General features: G+C 36.7%; 1 protein-coding gene across 8 annotated transcripts in view; it reads left to right on the top strand.

Annotated features, from left to right (window-relative positions):
• The window catches only part of LRCH1 (leucine rich repeats and calponin homology domain containing 1), a 139,326-nt gene that overhangs the window by 56,415 nt on the left and 61,315 nt on the right, over nt 1-21,596 (top strand). For all 8 annotated transcript variants that reach the window (XR_008468209.1, XR_008468199.1, XR_008468205.1 and 5 more), the window contains exons 2-6: nt 9,239-9,383; nt 12,545-12,671; nt 19,456-19,561; nt 20,049-20,185; nt 21,403-21,530. Coding sequence is in view for 2 of the 8 variants with exons in the window: in XM_054212804.1 (XP_054068779.1) it covers nt 9,239-9,383; nt 12,545-12,671; nt 19,456-19,561; nt 20,049-20,185; nt 21,403-21,530 (643 nt within the window). In the remaining 6 variants the exon portion in view is untranslated. The remainder of the gene's footprint in view (nt 1-9,238; nt 9,384-12,544; nt 12,672-19,455; nt 19,562-20,048; nt 20,186-21,402; nt 21,531-21,596) is intronic.

The following is a 21,596-nucleotide window of genomic DNA, read 5'->3' as shown; positions in this document are numbered from 1 at the left end:
TCACTATTCTTCTTTCAAAAAAGAATTTCATAATCCGTCCAAGTCTTAGTCCTGTGAGAAGTCTCTGGAATACCTGGAAGTCCCCTTACCGCCCACAGTTTGCCTGATCTCACAGCATTCCCTCCTAATAATTAAAGTGTGTCTGTGAAGACTGAAGCTAATCTTGAGGACTTTTCAGTATCAAGGTATACTTTTAGTTTTTGTTTCCGCAGAGGAGCCAGGAAAGGTCTTCTTTTCATATGGGTGGGTGTTCACTATCAAATTTACTTTCACGTGCCAATATGAACAGTTCAGGCAGATGACTGAAATATAGTTTGATGCAGTAAAGATGTTCTGCTGGATAGTGTATGATGTGAACACTTCAGTTTTTGTTCCCCCAGTACTCTCCATCAACCTACTGTAAGGGCTGAAAATGATGAAGAACAGTTTTTAAAGATTTTAGAGTTGAGTGAACATTTCTTCTTACTGCTACTGTGTTTGAGAAAACACCTGAAATATTTAAGTCCTGCTGAGGCTGACTAGTACAATACTGGAATGATACAATCCACTGATCCTTCTTAGGGTTGGTTGGTTATTAAGGAGTGAAAATTAATGACTTGTATCCTCCTCTTGTACGGAGGGCGTGGGAGAAGGAGGAATGCTTCATGGCCCATGAACTGGGTTTCATACCACATGTTATTAAAGGTCATTCTGTTGATGGAGGGTGTTTGCTGTCTGGTGTTTTTTTCCATCTCATGATACAAGTGCTCGGTTTACGTGGCAAGATTTTAGTAACAGGGGGACTGCAGGGGTGGCTTCTGTGAGAAGACACCAGAAGCTGCCCCCATGTAAGAAAGAGCCAGTTCCAGCTGTCTCTGAGACAGAGCTGCTGCTGGCCAGAGCTGAGCCCATCAGCAATGCTGGTCACACCTCTGTAATAACATAGCTAAGAAAAAGTAAGACTGCTTTCTCGCATGGCAGCTGTGTGAGAAAGGACTGCAAAAACTGGACCCGTGTTGGTGAAGTTCAAGAAGGACTGTAACCCGTGGGAGTGACCCATGTTGGAGCAGGGGAAGAGTGTGAAGAGGAAGGAGTGGCAGAGATGAAATGTTTATAGACTGACCACAACTCCCATTCCCCATCCCCCGGCGCCACTGGGGGAGGCGGGGGCCAAGAGGAGGAAGTAGGAGAGTCATGAGTGACGTTGAGCCTGGGAAAAGGGGGATGAAGGGAAGATGGTTTTAGTTTTGTTATTATTTCTCACTATCCTACTCTGTTATTAATTGGCAATGAATTAATTTCCCCAAGTTGAGTCTGTATTGCCTGTGACAGTAATTGGTGAGGGATCCCCTGTCCTTACCTTGACCCATGAGCTTTTTCATTGCGTTTTCTTCCGCTGTTCCGCTGAGGAGCGGGAGTGATAGAGGGGTTGAGTGGGCACCTGGTGTCTAGCCGAGATCAACCCACCACAGTCCTATATCTGTTCATACCTACATGGACATCTGCAGGAAGAATCCAGTTGTTTTACAGTATGTTTTTAGGGAGTCTTATGCACTTACACACCAGGTTTGTCTTCAATATGTAAACAGAGTCCCCTCAGGAACCATTTTTTGTGCCAATCTTAATGCTGAACAGTTGTCCTAAAGAGGAAGAAATAGAAGATAAAGGACAAATTTAAATGTTTTATTTTGCCACCTAAAGGCAGATGCAATAATGAGTCAGATTGCTGTATTAACCTTCTCTTTATTCTTCCAGGCTTGTGATACGGGTTTGAGCATGTTTCTTGCAGAGAAATTTCCTTTGTCTCTTTGGAATTGGAGCATACCACGGAGCTAATAATGAGAATATACTTCAATTTACTTGGTTATTGCTACCCTTTTGCTCCCGCCTTACCCCCACCGTTCTTTCACGCAGAGGAAGCAGAAGACCCTGAAGTGACGTTTGGTCAAAGTTTTGGTGTCTGGGAGAGATAGCTTATATTGTTTGATTGCTTCAAGGCTAGTTAGCACACTACCTGAGATGAAATGTAGGATCCATGTTTCTTATACTTGGATGTGCTTTACTGGGGGGTTACAGGGCACTGTGGAAAAGCAAGCTATATATTTCATAATGGAATGGTGGATGAAATAGAGCAGAATGGTAGATGAGGGTCATCGAGGAGGAGTAAGTTTGTAAGCAGGGTCTTTGTCAAATGTATATTCTAACTTTTAATGCCACTTGTGTCTGAAATATAGGCCAAATGTTGCTATAACTACAGAGAGCTCAACGATACCTCAGATTCTTGCATCACCTGAGGGAAGGTTGGGGAAAAACACTTGAATGTGACTATTTCAGAATAGCCTTTTTTTTGTAGAAATCCATTTATATATTTGTTTCCTGCAGTAATGATTGCAAATGAGTGGCCTCATTTGTCATACATTGAAAACTGTAGTGGGCAATAGGTTCATAGGAGTGATGGGGAGAGGTCTGTAAGGTGTGCCTTCCTATTTCTGTCCTTGTCATATGGTGTGGATGGACTCTAAAAGAAGGAATCACTTGAGAAACCTCGTTACAGGGTGTTGTCCAAGTCTGTGAGCTCAGAACCCCCTCTAGTGGTGACACCTCTGCTAGACTGTACGAGACGCCTTCTCTGAGTCTTGGTTTCCTTCAGTCAAGATTTTTTTTTCTCCCTCTAAAACCCCCACTTAGATCCCCTGTGATAACTGTGGTAAATTACTCCTGCAGTTGTTACTTTGACAAGTAATAAATTGAGGTCATTCTGACCATCAGTGACACTGAAAACAGTGCTGTGTTGTGTATCACTAGTGTTAGCTGAAATTTGCTACACCTGTAGTGTAATCTTAATTTGTCTGTGGCTTTGAGGTGGAAATTTACAATGTTAATCCTTAAATTAACAGTGGGAGAGAGGTGGAAAAGAAAAATGTGGTGACAGTGCTCCAAAAAGTAGTGCTTAGGAAGTGTGTGTGAAACAGCAGAGTTACTTCCTAACCGTTTGAAATATATTTTTTGCAATGTCTCTACACTTTTACATCCAATTGCCTGGGATAGAGACACTTTCTACATGTTTTGAGCCAGCAGTCATGCATCTAGACTCAGTGGTGTTAAGCGGTGTCTAAATGTCACTGTTATATGTTATTGCATCAGTAACAATGGCTTTCTCAGGAATTGGCACTTTTTTCTCAATCTTTTACAAGTTGTAATTTCAGAATGGAAAATCTTGCATCCACGTACTACTGTATATTTTTTTCTTACATGGGAAGCAGAATTGTTTTTACTGTGTTGGGCAGTCTTTGTCTTCTGTTTTTTGTTCTTCTCTCTGTTAAATAACTTAAATAGAAATGTTTCTTAGTGAAGAAATGCCATGCATTCTTTGTGGCATAATTTTTGTGGAAAACCAGAATGCATTAGAGGCCAGAGTCAGTGGAGGTCTTTGCTGCCTCTTTTTTTTTGTTCATGTAGCATCACTGTCTGTAGAAGTTGCCAACTACAGTGAAAGCTGCCTGTACACCCAGGACATTATTCATTGATGCTTACTGGCAGATAGAGATGGCGAGTCGTTGAGACAAGGTATGCCACTAGGTTGGATAATGACAAGTTGTAGGGCATGTCTTAGAACTAGATAGCATTTTATAGTTGCGTTACGATGGTTTTGTGACTAGTATATAGCATTTCTCTACGGGTTAATGCATTTTTCTACCATTTAGGGGGAAAAGCTAGAATGAAGCAATTTGACTATTGCTTGACTATCAAACTGACTATTTGATAAGCACAATTACAGTGATAATCACTTGCCACCTTTGCCAAGCCAAGTATGGGTGGGATGCAGTGTTGCTGAAGGTCTGAAGTGCAGTTAAGCAGATATTAAGCAGATATTTCAAAAGTTGTCTGAGATACAGTGCCATCAATTTGTGGCTTCAATTATCAATGAAGATATAGGTAACTAATATGGAAATACAGGCTTCCGAAAAGCTTAATAAAGATACAGGTAACTTATGGTGTAAAAGGTGAAGCTCCATACAGTTGTGTCATATCATATACAGACTTCTTTCTGTATTTCCGAGCATTCTTATTTGCATAATTTTGCCATGAAATTAGGATTGAACTCATTTCTTTTAGGCTCTTACAGTGATTTGCTTGAATTCTATTAAATCCAATTCAGACATCTCATTTGAATACCTTGAATGGTGTCTTAGTACAAATGCAAATACATTCTGCAAAATAATTCCTGCCTTTTATTCAGTGAATGCTGAAGAGTACAAAAATAGGAACTTGGTGGGCTGGAGTTTAGGTTGTTTGGGTGACTCTTTTACCTTGCAATTTCTTGATTTCAAGTCTCTGTATGAAATGCAGATATTTCTTCTGTTTCAGATCATTCTCTCTCTAGCTATCTCAAAAATTTCCTGCTCAGTGGTGGATAGGTGCTTACTTGCATAATTCCAACTTTTGTTTATTGTAGGTTTGTTTGTTAGAAGTATAAATTTATAGTGAATTTTTCTATAATCTGAAAATGTAAAATCACTGCTTTTTGATAATACTGCTTTCATTAAAATTTTTGGCTAAGATTTGTGATGTAGTAATGCATGTGCGTATTTACTTAATGAATTGCTGTTCTGACTTTAAAGGCTTAAATTGTTTAGCTCTCCCATGAATAGTCTGCAATTTTTATTTATTGATGTATTAATAACAGTTATTTAATAATGTATTGCTTACTGGAAGGTAGGAAAATTGCAGCACTTTGGTAACCTTACTGATAGAAATGTAACTATGTGACTTCTAGTATTATTCTGGTTATTTTGACAATGCCATTTTGGTTTCTGCAGTGGCAGTGTTTTATACCACTTATATATGTGTAGTGGCAGTTGGTAATCTGCCTGTAAAGCATGAAGTCAAAGAGGTCCTAGTGAGTGGTGGTACTTCATTGTGGTAGATGTATTCAGAGCTACAGGGATTGAAAGGTTTTGCCCCGAGGATGGGGTTGGTTATCACTGGTGCGATGGCAGCACGGACCCTGACCGTGCAGTGTGCCAGTCACCAAACAAGGCTTGGAGTCTTCTGTTAAATGCTTATTTACCAGGCTGAAATTCTTGCTTTTTATTGTTCGCTCCCAGCTAAGGAAGTGCTTATTTTGTGTAGTTCCTGTCTTGCTTCCAACATAGTAACATTTCCCATGCAAAAGCCATGTCATTGCGCCAGAATTGTGTTGACTTGTTTAAAGATCAGTATTCCATCTAATATTTTTCTAAACTGGCTTGCTTGTTTTTTTGTGTTCTGTTACTTTATTTTGGAGTTTTAACAACTCCAAAACTTGTTCTTGGCAGGAAAAGATGAAGTGAAGCCAGATGTAGTTTGAAAACGTCTTGATGTCACAAATAATGAATGAATAGTGTATTTCATTTAAAACAAAAAGCTCAGTCCAGTGCATAGCCTCCCTCCCCATATTTGTTTATTTTTGTGTCACCTACTTCATAATGGAAGTTACAGGAAATAGTGACCTCAGGTCAAACCTACCCATACTGTCTTGGCAACCATGAAATGTACTTCTGCCATCATAGCTTCATTAATTTGTTAGGTCTCTTTTGTATAGTATATAGTATAAGCAAATTAATCAAAATTCCTTTCAACACTGGCAAATTACATCCCTCTGTTCATTTTCATTTCTATAGCAAAAGCTAGGCTGTACAGTAACTTCATTATTTTTAATTACCCTGAAGCATTATTCTTGAAATTAATGAAGCAAGGGGGATGTGTAGCTTAGTGATTTGGGAAGCAGTAAGAAAGTAAAGGTCTGCCAACTAAATGTTTCTGTATTTTAAAAATATTTTCAGATGTTGTTTAATATTTTAGTTTCTGCATTCTTTTTTTCCGTAAACAATGAACCCAAGAAAGCCCTTGCAAAGTATTTTTCAGAAAGTTTATTAATTGTGACACAAACAAGATAACATGTAGACTGTTTTTCTCAGTATATTCAAAAGGTTCTGCAGTTTCGTTAAGGCTTAACCTGTGTATTTTATTCTAGAATTAAATATCAGAGTAAACCTGAAATATATACAAATTACAAGATGCAGTAATTTGAAGGAAGAAGTACCTTTGTATAAAGTAATAGCAAAATAATTATGTAAATTTCAGAGGTTTCTGTACATGTTTACATATGCTTTTAAGGTACAGCATAAAACTGTTAACGCAGCCTGCTTTCATTTCTGAAGACATACGATTTTCTGTATGGCATTTTCAGAGACATCTGAAAGCTGCTAGGCTTTCTTCACAGCTGCATCATGTTCAGAGACTCACATTCATTCTAGGATTGAATAAAATCAATCTCTTCTCCTCTTTTGCTTCCATTTGATCAGGGAATTCTGGGTTTTTGGCAAAAATTATTGCAAGTAGTTCAAAAACGTGATAAGCATTCTGTATGTCAGATTCCATTCCAGTACTCTGTTTCTCAAAGACATTCAGATTTGGTATTAATGATACCTCTTATCAGTAAATTATAGTAGCAAACTTCTGCTTTTTCTGTTACATTACAACGGTATTAAATGAAATTTATGGGTTTTATTCTTCTTCTTATGCTGTGAATAGAACTGGGTTTTTATTATTTAGGAAGCAACAATAGATACAAGTGTTGAAATTATCTTAATCTTAACCTGCGATAACTAGACAATAACAAATACTGGACTTCCTTTGTTGTAAGTTAATTCTTGAATTCCTGTGTTGTGTATGTAGCGTGTCCTATCACCCATGGTCCTGAGGATGACAGGAAGGAATTTGTCTGTTATCTGTGAGGTTTTTGTTTTGACCTTCTTCAGATTAACAGAGTTAAAGCCCTTGAGAACAAAGGATAGTAATAAAATGAAAAAGAAAAAGCATTTTAGTGTCATGGTTATGTCTATTATAGGAGCAGGATCAATCTAGCAGCTGTTCCACTTTTTTGTGTTACTAGAATTTTTCAAGGGTAAATCAAGCATTGTGGCAACATTTGAAGGTAAATGGTAACAGCCGTGAAGGTGGGGTTTTAGGGTAGTAGGCTGCAGTTTTAGTAACCTGAGAAGAAGTAACATTTTTATGTTTGCAGTTTTCGACCCATGTTTTCCTTGAGAAGGATCAGATGAAGGTTGAGAGGTCACTCTTCATGACCATCCGGTGTGGTGCAGGTTCTCTTCAGCCTAGGCCTAAAGTTCAGTTCATTCTTTTGGATCTTACTGCTCCATCCCCTTTAAAGGAGGAAACGAGCAATATATACAGGGCAATGTCACTGCAGAAAAGTGTGATTCAAAAAAAAAAAGGGGGAGGGTTTTCTTTGAAATCCAGTTGTAACATGTGAAAATCCCCTGCATGATTCAAAAAGTTACAGCATGGCAGTCCTCTGTTAATATCTGATAATAGATGTAGCTAGGGACGCAGCAGGAGAGGGAACCAGTGTAAACAAGTACTCTCATGACAAACAGAAAACAGTAGAGGATTAAAGCACTAAAACAGAGGAACACTGAAGAGCTTTCTTCCCCTCGGAAACAGTAATTAATATTCACTCAAATAGGGAATGTTTTCATTTGATGGCAGAAGTGAAGGAAAGGACAAGCTGCCGTAATGCTGCGCTAACTGCCATCAAAGCCTGGTAAGACACAGCAGAGCAGTTCAAGCGTTGTTGTTGTATAGTAACTTAAAAGTGAATAATTTTGGTTGAGGTGCTCAATTCAACCACCCGGCCATTTGGGTCAGCGAGGCTACTCTCAGTTACTGCCCTCGTAGGCCATTGCTGCTGTCTTGGTAGAGGGCGGAATAATGAAACCAACTTTTTGTCGGAAGCAATGAAGTGAGGCAAAGTGGAATCTGACAAGGGGAATAGAGTGTACTGAATTTCAGTTTGCGTTGCAGGAGACAGGAACAAAAATACAAATGATAAAACCTTCCTACTGACGATAGTTTTGAACTCAAGCTGTGCCTCTGTGCAGCAAACTGATGAGTCTGGCACTGCAAGGGAATTCAAAAAGATCTTCAGGCTTCTGCCTGTTTGTTCACAAAAGCAAGAAATTGCTTTATGGCCCTAACGACAGGAGTCAGATCATCAGCATGCTGGAATTGTTTCTGCTATCCTTCAGCTGCTTTTCCCTTTACGTAGTTTGTGGAAGTAAGCTTCGAAATATGCTTTGTAGGATCAGGGAGGAGGCTTAAAATAGCAGCAGGGAAGAAGTGAGGGGATCATTAAGTTCCATTATTTTTTTTTTTTTCCTTGTTTCCTTCCCATTAGACCATTCTTCAGGCCAGGTTACCCATCTGGTGGTATGGGTAGGTAGCATTGGTATGGTTTCTGATGATAAGAGATGTTTGCTCTGCAACGCTGTCTAAACATTTCTTTGAAACCAATTAATTCAATTGGACACTGACATGCATTATTATTTTATGACTTGAGCTCACATCAGTATTATCACGGAATTTTTTCAGAGTTGGAAGGGACCTCTAGAGATAATCTAGTCCAACTCCCCTGCTAAAGCAGGAACCCGGTACCTCATTTTTATTATGGTACCTCATTTTTCATACGGTGGTAGTTAAGGAACAAAGCTCAGTAACAGTTCTTCCTACTGATTTTCTCTTGTGTCTGTGTTCTTAAAAGGAGACAGAAAGAATGAATAACTGGTCAAAAATCAAAAGCTTTTGTTCTGCTGGTACAAGCGCTCACCTGGAGGGATTGGAATCCATCAGTGTTGTCTTGTATGTACTTATACCATAGAATAAATTAATTCCTGAAGCACTTCACCATTTTTATGGGAAACATTCTTTTATAATTGATGAGATCTAGGAAATACAGGTCAGTTTGAAGAGTTACCCAAAGAATTATTATTTTTTTTTAATTTAAAGAAATTAAAGATGTAATCCTTGTTGTGTGTTTTCTCTAAACATTTTTATTATTTGCAGATGTCTAGCTGTGTGTCGGCTAGATCTTTGGGTGTATTATATGAGGTTTGGAATCTATACTTGGTTCTGTTTGCAAGTATTTCTTCAGCATATTGAGTCCTGCAAATAATTACTTTTTATTAGACCGAGTAAATTTTAATTGGATGTTTGCTCTTTTATATGCAGTCTGTTCCATTTCAAGAATGTGAAGGTTAGCACTAGTTTTATTTTGCATAATAAAAATATTGGCTTAATTTGCTGTCTCACTGTAGGATTACATTAATTAATTTATTTCAATAAAAGAAGCATAGGTGTTCAAAGTATATATTTCTGATCATTCAAAAAAATGTACCTTTTCTTTTTCTCTTCTCAGATTTATCCAAGAACAGATTAACTGAGGTTCCTACGGAATTGTGCCATTTTGTGTCACTGGAAACACTAAATCTGTACCACAATTGTATTAAAATTATACCAGATGCCATAGTAAACTTGCAAATGCTAACTTACTTAAATTTGAGGTAAGTTTAACTTTGCCACATTTTTTGTTTATTTGCAAATGTGTAAAGCTTTTTTTGTCTGCACTTTATGTGTTTCTGGAACAACTGGCTACATTTTTCATTTTATTGGAAGCTGTAACGCAAAAACTCATTGGCTGTAGATACAGCTCTGTATGAAGGCATTGTAAAGGCCAAAACGTAAAACTAATTATTTAAAGACCAAGTAATATTAATCCCTTTCTTTGCCTTATTCCTCTAGCAAATTCAAAATGCTTTTAATTCTTCTCATTCCCTTCTGATGATAAATTTTGTGAAACTTGACTTACTTTTTGTAGTTAAAAAGCTGGAGGGACAGAGACAGAGGATTAATGTGTGGTGGTTTTTTTTTCATGGGGATTGGAGAGGAAAGGCATGATACTTTTTCACTACTATTTCTTACTATGCAGAAGTACAGTTACTGCCTTTTTTAGGATGAAGGGGCAAAGAATGAGGCACTTTTGTCTCTTTGCCGTGAAAAATGTGTGTGAATACTAATCAGTATAGAGAATTGCTACTGGTTAAAGTGCAGATGAATGCATGTTTGCTTTTGAGAGGGGGAATGTCAGCGCTTTTCCAGTTGGGACAAGGTGTGGAGGTTTATTTGCAGTTGAGTATGTAAAGACTGTAATAGTGATGATATAATAATCCAGTCGTTGTGAGAATAAAGTTTAGGCTGGGGGCAGAGTGGCTCTTGGGCTTTTAAATTCTAGATATGAAGGATTGATCACGAGTTTTGTAAGCACTTGAAGATGTTTCTCAAGCCCTCCTGTGCTGTTAGTGTACTGCATTTGGCCACTGTGGAACACTAATTTGGGCTCTAAAAATTGAAACAGAATAACGTGCCCTGAATGTCTGCACACATGTGAGGAATAGGACTTGAAATTTTGCAATAGTGTTTGTTAGAGATAAGTAAAGAAATTAAGACTGGATGAAATTATTAAATTTACCTAAAACATCTTAGTAAATTTAGGAATTAGAATGAACTCCATCAGAACTCAGTGTAGATATAGTGAATTAGAACTCAATATAGTGATGGAATTTGTGTGAATCATAACAAACCCAGAATAGTTATGGAGTTAATATCGTATATTACATAAATTAGACAATCAAAACAAAAGGAAAATTTTCAAGTTTTACTAAATAAGGTCATTTCCCTCAGTTTAAAATCTCCTCTTCACTTGAATGTGCCCTTCCCCCATGTTAGTGGAACATAGTAAGCAGTCTGTAGAAGAAGGAAAGATATCCTTGACTAGCTAACCATGTTGCTTCTTGGCAAGAAAAATATTATAGATTTAAGATTAATATTTTCCTGCCTGTTACTAGCAGAGTCCATATGCTAAATAGAATTAGAAAGTAATGCCAAGAGATATACGTAGCCTTTGGGCCTTGGTGGATACTGTTCATGTTTTATTTAAAGAAATTCCTTTTACACTAATGATGATTTATTACTCACTTGCCCTGGTTATGTGCTGTTGCTTGTCTTTTAGTGGGTTGCTTCTGAGTTCTATAGAACTTAAAAATGATTTTTACTTAATTTTTTTTGGTGTCTGATCTGCTGCGTAGTGCAACTTTTTTAGATTCTAGGCTTCCCTGATTTGACTTCTTTAGAATTTAAAAAATTATTTCTACTTACTTTTTAGAATAAGTTATGTCTTGGTCTTCTGTAAAGACATTAGAATTAAGAATTGTGATTCCACAATAAGCACCGATTCTTTTTTTTCAGCTACTGCTGTTTAGGAGTTGGATTTCTCTTTTTTTTTTAATGTCCTTGCGTTTGATATCTAATACCTGCCTGTCTTCCAGCCTGGATAACAGAGATATGATGGTAGTTTGCTTTGTAAAACATTTTGAGACTGTTACGTGGAGCATGAATATACATCTTTATATTCAGTTTTGCAGCAGACCACTGGATTGTCAGTTGAAGAAGAAAAGTTTTGAGACTTGTGGAATTTTGATTTTTATTTCCTTTTGTTTCAAAACAATGTTGCAACTCTTACTGAAACCACACGGGACAATTTTTGCCATCTGTTTTCAGAGTTCAGCCATGCATATTTGTTCTCTGGAGCCTTAACAGTTGCGCAGAAGCCTACTAACATAGTTATCTTATGGGGATGCCGCTTTTAAGTTACTGTTTGTGGTTTTCCTACAGGTTAATATCCATGAAAAAGTTATATTTTAAGAAAACCTTCAAATATTCTAGGAAAGACAGTAGTTAATATGTTACTCTGAGCTTAAAGTTTCTTCTGGGAATTGATGCACAGATCACAACAAATTAATGTTTTTAATCATCCTGAGATCACAAGGGGTCATGGCATTTGTCATCTTTAAGTTCTAGCTTCTTGAGTAATTCCTACTAGAATGAGAACCTAGTCTTGCAGAAGTTCTTTACCAAATTTTGCCTTTCCTTGCAACTCCTCTTCATGAAAATGTTCTCACTTTTTTTGGCCTTTGGTTTGGTTTTTTTTTTTTTTCCGAGAAATATGGTATGAAGAATAAAATGGTACATGTCAGTTACTTAAATTGTTTTATCAATTTTAGGAAAAAGTAAGATGCAGAGATAAAATGGCTCAATATGAGTCTTGAAAAGAAATGAACCATTGATGGTCACAGATTTTTTTTTTGCTGTATTTACCTGGATTAGTATTATAGAATCATATAACAACAAGTAACAAATAATCTTCAACTATAAGTGTGCTTTAAAGTAATTAGGAAAACAGCCATTTTACCTGTAATTTATTTATTTGTCATTCAGTTGGAACAAAAGACATCTGCTATACTGCCATGTAAAACCATAGGAATGTTTAAATACTTGCAAAATACTGTCTCAGTTGACTTTCTTGTATTCATTAGGAAGGGAAACAGCTGCTCTAGGTGACAACCAGACCTGTTACAATATCATTAAACTGATATAATGCCTTTTTTCCAGAGCATTCCACAATACTGTGTAGTCAGTAATGCAGATATTTTTGATGTGCAAATGTTTTCTTAATGATTGCCATTGGAAAATTTAAATTTTATCTGCATAAAATCTGACCCATCAAAATGAAGGAATTTTACAACTCTCAGATTTTATGTGAGTATACAGTAGAACATCACTGGTGTTTTTAATTGTTGGTTTTTTTTTTTGTTTTGTTTTGTTGCAGTCGAAATCAGCTTTCTTCTTTGCCAGCTTGCCTGTGTGGTCTTCCTCTAAAAGTCTTAATTGCAAGTAACAATAAGCTAGGTACCCTTCCAGAAGAAATAGGTCAGCTAAAACAGTTAATGGAGCTGGTATGTTACTGATCTCTTTTTATTTTTTATTTTGACTTTGTATTTAACTAGAAACAGTAAAATTCACTTTGCAAATACATTTGAACAAATGCCTAATACTATAATGCAGGTTAAAAAATTAACTTTTGAACTTCTCAACTGCGTTGGGTAGTAACACAATAATAGGTTTCCTTCATGTTCTTCAGACATTTTCTAAACAACACCACTGCCCATGGTTCATTCAAAACTCAGCTTTGAAGTTCATCACCTTTACCAGTTTTGCTCACTGCCTGCACTGGATCCCTCTTTTGCTGTCTTCAGTCACTAGTTCTGGCTTCAGGTTCTACAAAACTTTATCCCCTGCTGTAGCACCTTCTCCTTCTTCTGTCTTTCTCTCTGTTATTACTATCCGCTTACCACATTGCAGTCCACTAGCGATAGTGTTCTTTTCAATCTGTTGTCATGTTATTTCACTATTTTTGTCATGCAGCCTTCCTTTCCTGGAACATCCGTCTAAACAGATTTACAAAATGATTATATTCCTTTTGTTTTCAAAGCTGTCCACATGACTACTGTTTCTGCAAGCAGAATCTGTAATATATTGTCTAATAAATGAGAATCTGAAAAGGCAAAAATTGTTTGGTACCTTAACTTAAAATGAATTTAATTGCACGTTTTTTTTTTAAAGTTTGTATGTGGAAAATGTATATAAGAGAATGCTTTCCTTTATCTTCCTCTTTTGTGTATTGTAGGCTGAGACTGTGGCAATTCTCTATGGCATAGTGTTATGTCTTCTGGTTATTTCTGTTCACCTTGACCTCTTAAGATACAAATTGACAAATAAACTACATTCTGACACTGCTAATTTTTGCATAGTAAAACAATGATATTTTAACTTTTTTCCAACTGCTGACATCTTGATAGACTGCATTTATATGGCACATCTTTTCGGTATCTGAAAGTGACTACTTGTCATATTATTATTTTATAACAGTAGTTTCTCTATTAAATTATGTTACAGAAATTGAGCTCACCTTGCTTTAGGCCCCTGTTCTCCTACTGGTACTTCATTTGTGGAGCAAAATTGCAACTGTGGGGCTTTTTTTTTTTTCTTTCTAGTCTTCTTTTTTACAACATCCTGTTGTGTCAGGCTTCCATTATTTATTACAACTGATCTGGCTGTTGGTGAGGATTAGGGCTAGTTACCTTTTCCCTTCTGGGTTATACGTGAGCTAAAGACTACCAGGTTTGGTTTGTTTTGTTTGAGCATTCTTAATTTATCTTATCAAATAGGTTTGGGGGTTTTTTTGTGTATGTGATTGGTTTGGCTAGGTTACTGAAAAGGTTTTGATTTCATTAATCTTCGAAAAAAAAGTCTTAGGCTATAGCATTGTTTCATTTGTGCTTAAAATAGATTCAGTAAAAGATTATGGTTCCAGTTTTATATATAACTGAAGTTGAACAGTATTAAACACATCCTGATTTAGGGGATAGGGTGACTGAATAGATAATAAACAAAAATTGGAACCTGTTAGCTTTTGATTGCTTCTACTTTAAATGTAGCCTAGCTGAGTGGTGGTGGGGCTCATGTGAAATAATTGAAAGACTTGGCCTGATTCTCTCTGGTCATAATCACCCATTTTATTTGTATTAACTGAGATCTGTGATAATATCTTCGGTAAAGAGCTGCTGAAGTGCTTTCATATCTGATTTTCCCTCAATTTCAAGTCTGAACCCTCCTAGTAAGGTGAACTAGCATTGCTGATGCTGGAAGTGTTTAATTTCTTAGTAAGAGTTTGTACGTAGCTTAACAGCTATTTATTATTCTTATTTTAGAATTTTGAAAAGTTAAAACCAAAAAGTTTGAATATCAAAGTAGGTTATGCTCAAAGGAGATATAGGGTTTGTTTGGTTTTTTTTTTTAAACAAATCATATGTTTAACTTCTGGAATACTAGATTTTTCATACTGGTTTCCAGTTACAGTATAATTTCAGTGTTACTCTTTGTCGTGAAGGACACAACCATTCCTGCTCTAAAAATAGTTCAAATGAGAGGCTATAGCAACATGTAATTTTGGTAGCCTAGAAGCATTATGAAAGCTGAAGAAGGTCTGATGCTAGTTCTTTGTGATTAGAAGGAGGAGGGTAAGTGAATAACAAGCTTTTGTTAAATTCGGCATGGACCTGTTTACTTAGCTTGATGCCACCATAAGTGTTTGGTACATTTCCAGTGAAATGAGCTGCATTATTTAACTTGAAATGACTAAACTGTGATGTATTGGGAGAAGCAAATAGTGGTAGGATTGAGAGGCATTATCTGTATTGGCATACATAATATCATACAGTTTAGCTAATAAGGTGATCATTGTTCTAAAACAAGTAAAAAAAAAAAAATAAAAAAATTAAGTCATGCTGCAGTTGTTGCACAAAACATTCAGCTGTGTGAGAGCAGCCTGAACAGCATGTGGCCTTCAAGCAACACCACCACCCAGCCCTCTGACAGGGCACACTGTTGTTCTGGGACATACACAATGCTGGTGCTGATCCCAGGGAATAGGTCCAGAGAAGTGACAGATGCCACCTTGACTGCATTTAGTTCTTGTCTTACTAGGACTTTGCCAAACACAAGTGTTTTACAGCTTTTCACAGTCTGCAGGCAGTAAAATCTATGTGTACGTAGGAAATGGATTTTATTTTTTTTTTTTTTGGTTGTTACCTAACTTTTTGAAACAAGCTTTACCTCTGTAGTCACTCTTGAATGATACAAGCATAGCTGCTGCAAATGAGGTCAGATCTTTCCAACTAACTACTTTTTTCCCCCCTCTCTCCTCCAAAATGGGGTAGGCAATTCTTTTTCTTTTGCATGTATATATTTATATAAATGTCATACCTGTGACATAGAATGGCTTATATATTACATGCAGTACATTTTCAGGCATTCCTTTATATTTTAGGGATCTGGGTTATATGGATCTGACAGCTGTCTTAGAAGTATCAAAATAATATATAAATTACTCTCCCTGTAGGATATATTAAAATTATTTGCAAAATATCATTGGGAAACTTACTTTTTATTTGCAGCTGCATAGCTCGATCATACCTCTACTGTCAGCCAGGAGGACAAGTGCAAAACTGTTGTGAAGATAATCTGAACCTTACTTTCACAGAATCACAGATGGTAGGGGTTGGAAGGGATCTTTGGAGATCATCTAGTCCAACCCCCCTGACAGAGCAGGGTCACCTCAACCCCGCTGCCAAAGCAGATTCACCTAGAGCAGGTTGGACAGGAACGCATCTAGGCAGGGTTTGAATATCTCCAGAGAAGAAGACTCCACAACCTCTCTGGGCAGCCTGTTCCAGTGCTCTGCCACCCTCAAAGTAAAGAAGGTTTTCCTCATGTTGAGATGGAACTTCCTGTGTTCCAGTTAGTGCCCATTGCCCCTTGTCCTGTCATGAGGCACCACTGAGAAGAATCTGGCCCCATCCTCTTGACAGCTGCCCTTTAGATATTGATAAGCATTGATGAGTTCCCCTCTCCATCTTCTCTTCTCCAGGCTGAACAGAACCAGGTCTCTCAGCCTTTCCTCATTAGAGAGGTGCTCCAGTTCCTTGATCATCTTTGTAGCCCTCTGCTGGACTCTCTCCAGTAGTTCCTTGTCTGTCTTGAACTGGGGAGCCCAGAACTGGGCCATCTTCTATCAAAGAAAAGTAACTGGGCAGAGATGACTCAATTGTACCCAAAACTATCAGATATACAGTAAAATTCTGTTCTTCATCCTATCAGGCAGTATTGCACTTCTGCCTTCTCCAGAGAATAGCTTTCTCCATCTCTGGGACACTCCTGTCTCATGTTGGAAGTCTTTAAATCTCTGAGCAGGGATTTTGGTCCTTCACCTCGTTCATCTAATCTGGGCCAGCAGCCTGACCAAGTGGGAGCTCCTATCTTCTGTTTACCTAAGGATCCCTCTGCTCATGCACGGTGTAACTTTTTTAGCATTCAGTACGGCTTGTATGTTGCAAGCTCTGACAGAATCCAGGCCCCTTTACGAACAGCAGCTTAGTCAGGATTCGCAAGTTTTAAAATGGATGTAAGGAGGAAGTTTACCTTAATTTGGATGGTTTGGATAAAGTTATGTGTGTCAATAAATACGTTAATATGGAGCCAGAGTACCGTATTTGCATTTATGTTTATATTAAGCTGAATTTTATTGGTTTAAGACCATTTAAACTTTACCATAAACAAAAGAAAAATGTTGAAGATTTTTACTTGTTTTCACGCCATTGAGCTTCATGCTACAGAAGTTAATGTTAAATTTAAATGCGCCTTACATTTCTCTAGTCTTGAGAAATTGCATCTGTGTTGTCGTGGCAGGATGAAATAGAATTAATGGAAACAGTCTGACCTTCAGCAAATGCTAGCCCCTGGAACTTGAGTAGGTGTTTGACCTTCATGTCAGTTGTCTGCAGGTATCCATGAAGTGTAGTTCCAAACTGCTGGTTATCTAGTTCCTTTAAAAAGTTATTAGCCTGAAAACAGTAGGCATTTGACTTTGATAGTATTTCTTCCATTACTACTGAAGTAATGGGAAAGACAAACACTGTGTTTGTCACATACACGCTCATGAAGTCTAATAATCATAGAATCATAGAATGGTTCGGGTTGGAAGGGACCTTAAAGATCATCTAGTTCCAACCCCCCTGCCATGGGCAGGGACACCTCCCACTAGACCAGGCTGCTCAAAGCCCCATCCAGCCTGGCCTTGAACACTTCCAGGGATGGGGCATCCACCACCTCTCTGGGCAACCTGCTCCAGTGCCCCACCACCCTCATGGTGTGAGTAATAGTCAAGAGCATAAGTATTAACTAGAAATAGTTCTATAGGTCTTTGTTTTCCACAGCCAGTCAAACAAAGTAATAAAAAAAAAAAAGTTGGATTACAGTGTTTAGTAGGATAAAGGATACTACTGTCTCTGGAGATCTTGTGAATGCTGACATGCTGTCATAACAGATCAGTCTTATTGAGGATGTTTTGAAAGCTTGTAAGTGAACTTTGTTTTTGAGGCTACACGCTGCCAGGCTTTTTTTATTTTTTCCCCCACTTCCCTTTAAAATTCTCTCTCTGACTTGTTCTGATGTGTGTGCATAAGTACACTTGGTTTAGAGTTTCGCTACCACAAGGTGACTTTAAATTTAAATTCTGTGCTCTAAAAAATGAGTATCCAATTATGAAGTTGTTTAAAGTCTGTAAATTAAAAATAGGACAGTAAAGCTTTAAAAATAAATGGTCTGGGAACAGTGCAATTAACAATACTTTGTGGCAACTTGGGCAAAAGATGCACTCACTAACTGGGATTTTTAATTTCCTCATCTAAAAGCTAAAATGATTTCCTGACTCTGTTTTGACAAGGGAAGGAAGCTTTGGCAGCAGTAAGATTCTGTTATGAGAAGAAACTTGTCTGAAACAGTGAGCCGCATTGCCAGATCACATTTTGCTTTTACTGTCATTTTTTCTTAACTAGTTTTTAGACTTGAAGACAGAGAATTAATGTAGTGCTTTTGACTAGTATTACAGCAACTATCTTCAAAGAGATGACTCAGAAATCTGACTGACTTTAGAAATTTTGTAGTCTAAGGGCTCCCAGATACTGTATAAATTCATTTTGAAACAATCAAGAGGGTAGGAGTGAATGTCCTAAAAGTATTCCGTTCATTACTCAGGAAAATTTGGCGTTACCACACTTAGCACTCATACTATGAAATACCGTTTCCTTTTTATAAAGCAGGAATGGAAGCATAATCAGGACATGACTCAGATTTACAGGTTGCCTGGGATGTAAGCAGAGATTTCAATGTCCTTTTGGTTTCACATTGAGCATAGACTGTTTGGCAGCAAAAATGATAGCTAGTGTCTGAAAAATATCTCGTTTTAGACTGACTTAATTCAAGAAGTTGATCTTTAGTACCCATTTGTAGCAGTTTCATGTAGCAAGAATGTTAAATATTTATTACAGTTTATATACAGTAGTATTACTTGTTGCTTGAAATTATGCTCGGTATAGGCAGACCGTGTGCTTTCAACTCAGCTTTACAGCAGTTACACTGTTTTGGGAATGCTGAAATGAGGATGGTTTCCAATTTCATCCAGATTATAACACCAGTTGAATTTAGCCATCAAAATCAGACTTGCTTAGAACTGGTGTAGGCTCTTAAGGAGTACCTTTTACAACAATATGTTGAGTATGTATAAAATACTAAGCAAGTCCTGTCTTTATTTGATGTGGGTTTTGGTTTTAGTTGTGTTTTGGTGTGTTTTGGTTGGGTGGGTTTTTTCGTCGCGTGGCGTTTTTTTGTTGCTGTTGTTTTTTCTTTTTAAAACACTCCTGCTTACATATTCCCTCAAGAAGAACAGGAACCTTTTAAAAAAATCAGATCCACATAGTAGCAGTTTTACACTTCACCCAAACATATTGGTTATATAGTCATGGTACTGAGTTCTTCGTATGAACAAAAGTTAAGAGTGAAAAGTTAGAACATCATAAGCAAATGGTTTTCAGTGTTCTGTAGAAATTAAATTAACTTTCAAAATTAAATTGTTCGCCAAGCAAGTATTTGCTCTGGGTTTTAAGTAATGTGTAAACGTTTTACCATGTATCTAGTTTTGCACTGTGTAGACAGAACATGTTTGCATGTTTTCAGGCTAATAAAATGTTGCAACAGTAATAGCAAATTAGCTACAATTTCACATCTGGTTTATTTAATATTTAGGAGATGAAAGTTCATTGTTTCTGTTAACTTTTGCTGTAGGATGTCAGCTGTAATGAAATCACAGCATTGCCACAGCAGATAGGCCAGCTGAAATCTTTAAAAGAACTGAATGTCAGAAGAAATTACCTCGAAGTTTTACCCCAAGGTAAAACACCTTTATGGTAGCGCTTTTTATTAGCATTTTGACAGTATTTTTTTTAATCATGTAAGTAAATATGATTAAAAAGTAGTAATTACCTTGTGTTTGAATTTATTCCGTTTGAGCTTGCAGAATAGAACATTTGGTGGTACTCACTAAATAACAGTGTGAGTTTTTTTAAATGAAAATTGTCTTTATGATTCTAGGCATCTTTTAAGTTGCACAAATGCTTTCCTGTGAATGCAGTATGGGAACTGTCATCTGAGTTTCAGGAAAAAAAAAATTCAAAGTATTTATTTTAAAATTTGTCACTTGTATAACAATAACACTGTTCATTTCCCACTATAGAATGGAGTAAATGTTGATTGTATTCCTGCCTCACTTTTGTATTTTTCTTGAATGCAACAGATAGTTTATTCATAAATATTTGATAATTTTATGGCAAAATGAAATACAGATATAACACCTTCTCTCTTTTTTTTGTTACTTTTAGAACTAGTACAGCTTCCCTTGGTAAAGTTCGACTTTTCCTGCAATAAAGTGCTTGTGATTCCAATTTGTTTTAGAAAGATGGTGCAGTTACAAGTATTACTGCTTGAGAATAATCCTTTGCAGTCTCCACCAGCACAAGTAAGTAACGTCTGTAACTTAAATTGTGCCTTAATATTGGGTGGATGATAACAAATTATAGCCTATAAAATGTCACCTTCTGCAATTGCGGGCTTCCAGACTTCAGTCATCACAGACATTAGTTGTTGATATATAAATAAGACATAGAAAATATCCTATGTTGAGTGTATGAGTCTGTGCACTCCTTGAACCAAAATGAGTCTAGAAGATTTCCATTCTGTTAGCTGCCTGTTTATTTTTGTCATTCTATATGCATATGAAACTTAATGTTGGAATATGTATATAATTTTGAAAAAGAGAATTGAGAAACTTCCTGGATGAATTTTCTCTCTGTTAATACGAGCCCAGTTCTAGAAGGTTCTACAGTGATTTACTATTAACTTAAAAAATAGGAACACGATCTAGAATGTAATCCATGTGAAATTTATTTTACTTTATAGTGTAAATTTATAGATTGTGATACACCAAGAAATCAAACTCCTGTTGTGAACTGTAGGCCATGCTGAGAAATGATGACAATAAATGAATAGAACCTGTGCTTGCTGCTTGAGGACAACTTTGTTGTTGACTTAGTGGACAGTAGGTTCCAACTACATCTCTGAAAGCTACAATCATTCTAGAACAACAGCTGTTGAAATACTTGAGAGATTTTATTACACCAGAGAAATGTTTTTCATACCCAATGGTGATGCTGTTACTACACTCAAAAAATACAGAACAAGTTTCAGCAAGCACTTGAGCTAGAAGTGTAAAGTCAAAGAAAAAAATTCTAGAATGCAGATGAAATGCATCGTAAAGATGCTTGGACACTAATAAGAACAGTGTGACTAAGAGTACAAAGGATGTGCTGATTAATTAAATGTCAGTATTGATTAATATTGGAAGTTCAATTTATGGTTAGTAATAGACCATATGGTATATTTTATCGTAATTCTTTTTGAGTAAAAAGCTCACTTCAATTTTTTTTAAGTAGGATACATTCTTTTCTTGTTTTCTGTCTTACTCTGAAGATATTTTATACTAGTACACACAAATAATTGCTTGGGTAATTGAAGAAGTTCATAGTAATTTTTTAAAAAGTTAATAAAATCCATTTTCCTTTGTGATATCTATTGTGACGATAGTTGGTTTTCAGGGAGCTTTATGCTAAGTGACATTTTGAATAAATCATTTCTTTCATTCTATTTATAAAGCTAACATCTTATCTTGTCTAACAGATTTGTACAAAGGGTAAGGTGCATATATTCAAATATCTGACTGTACAGGCCTGTCAGATTAAAACAGCAGACTCGCTGTATCTTAATGCCATAGAACAACAGCATTTGCCACAACCTGTGGAAGAGAGGTATGTATGAAAATCTCACTTAGTTTTTTTTATGTGACACTTATATTTATTTCACTTCATATCTTT

Source organism: Rissa tridactyla, chromosome 1 (assembly GCF_028500815.1).
Source record: "Rissa tridactyla isolate bRisTri1 chromosome 1, bRisTri1.patW.cur.20221130, whole genome shotgun sequence".
NCBI classification, from domain to species: domain Eukaryota; kingdom Metazoa; phylum Chordata; class Aves; order Charadriiformes; family Laridae; genus Rissa; species Rissa tridactyla.
Note: the sequence above shows the minus strand (reverse complement) of the source record. Positions and strands in the feature narration are given on the sequence as shown.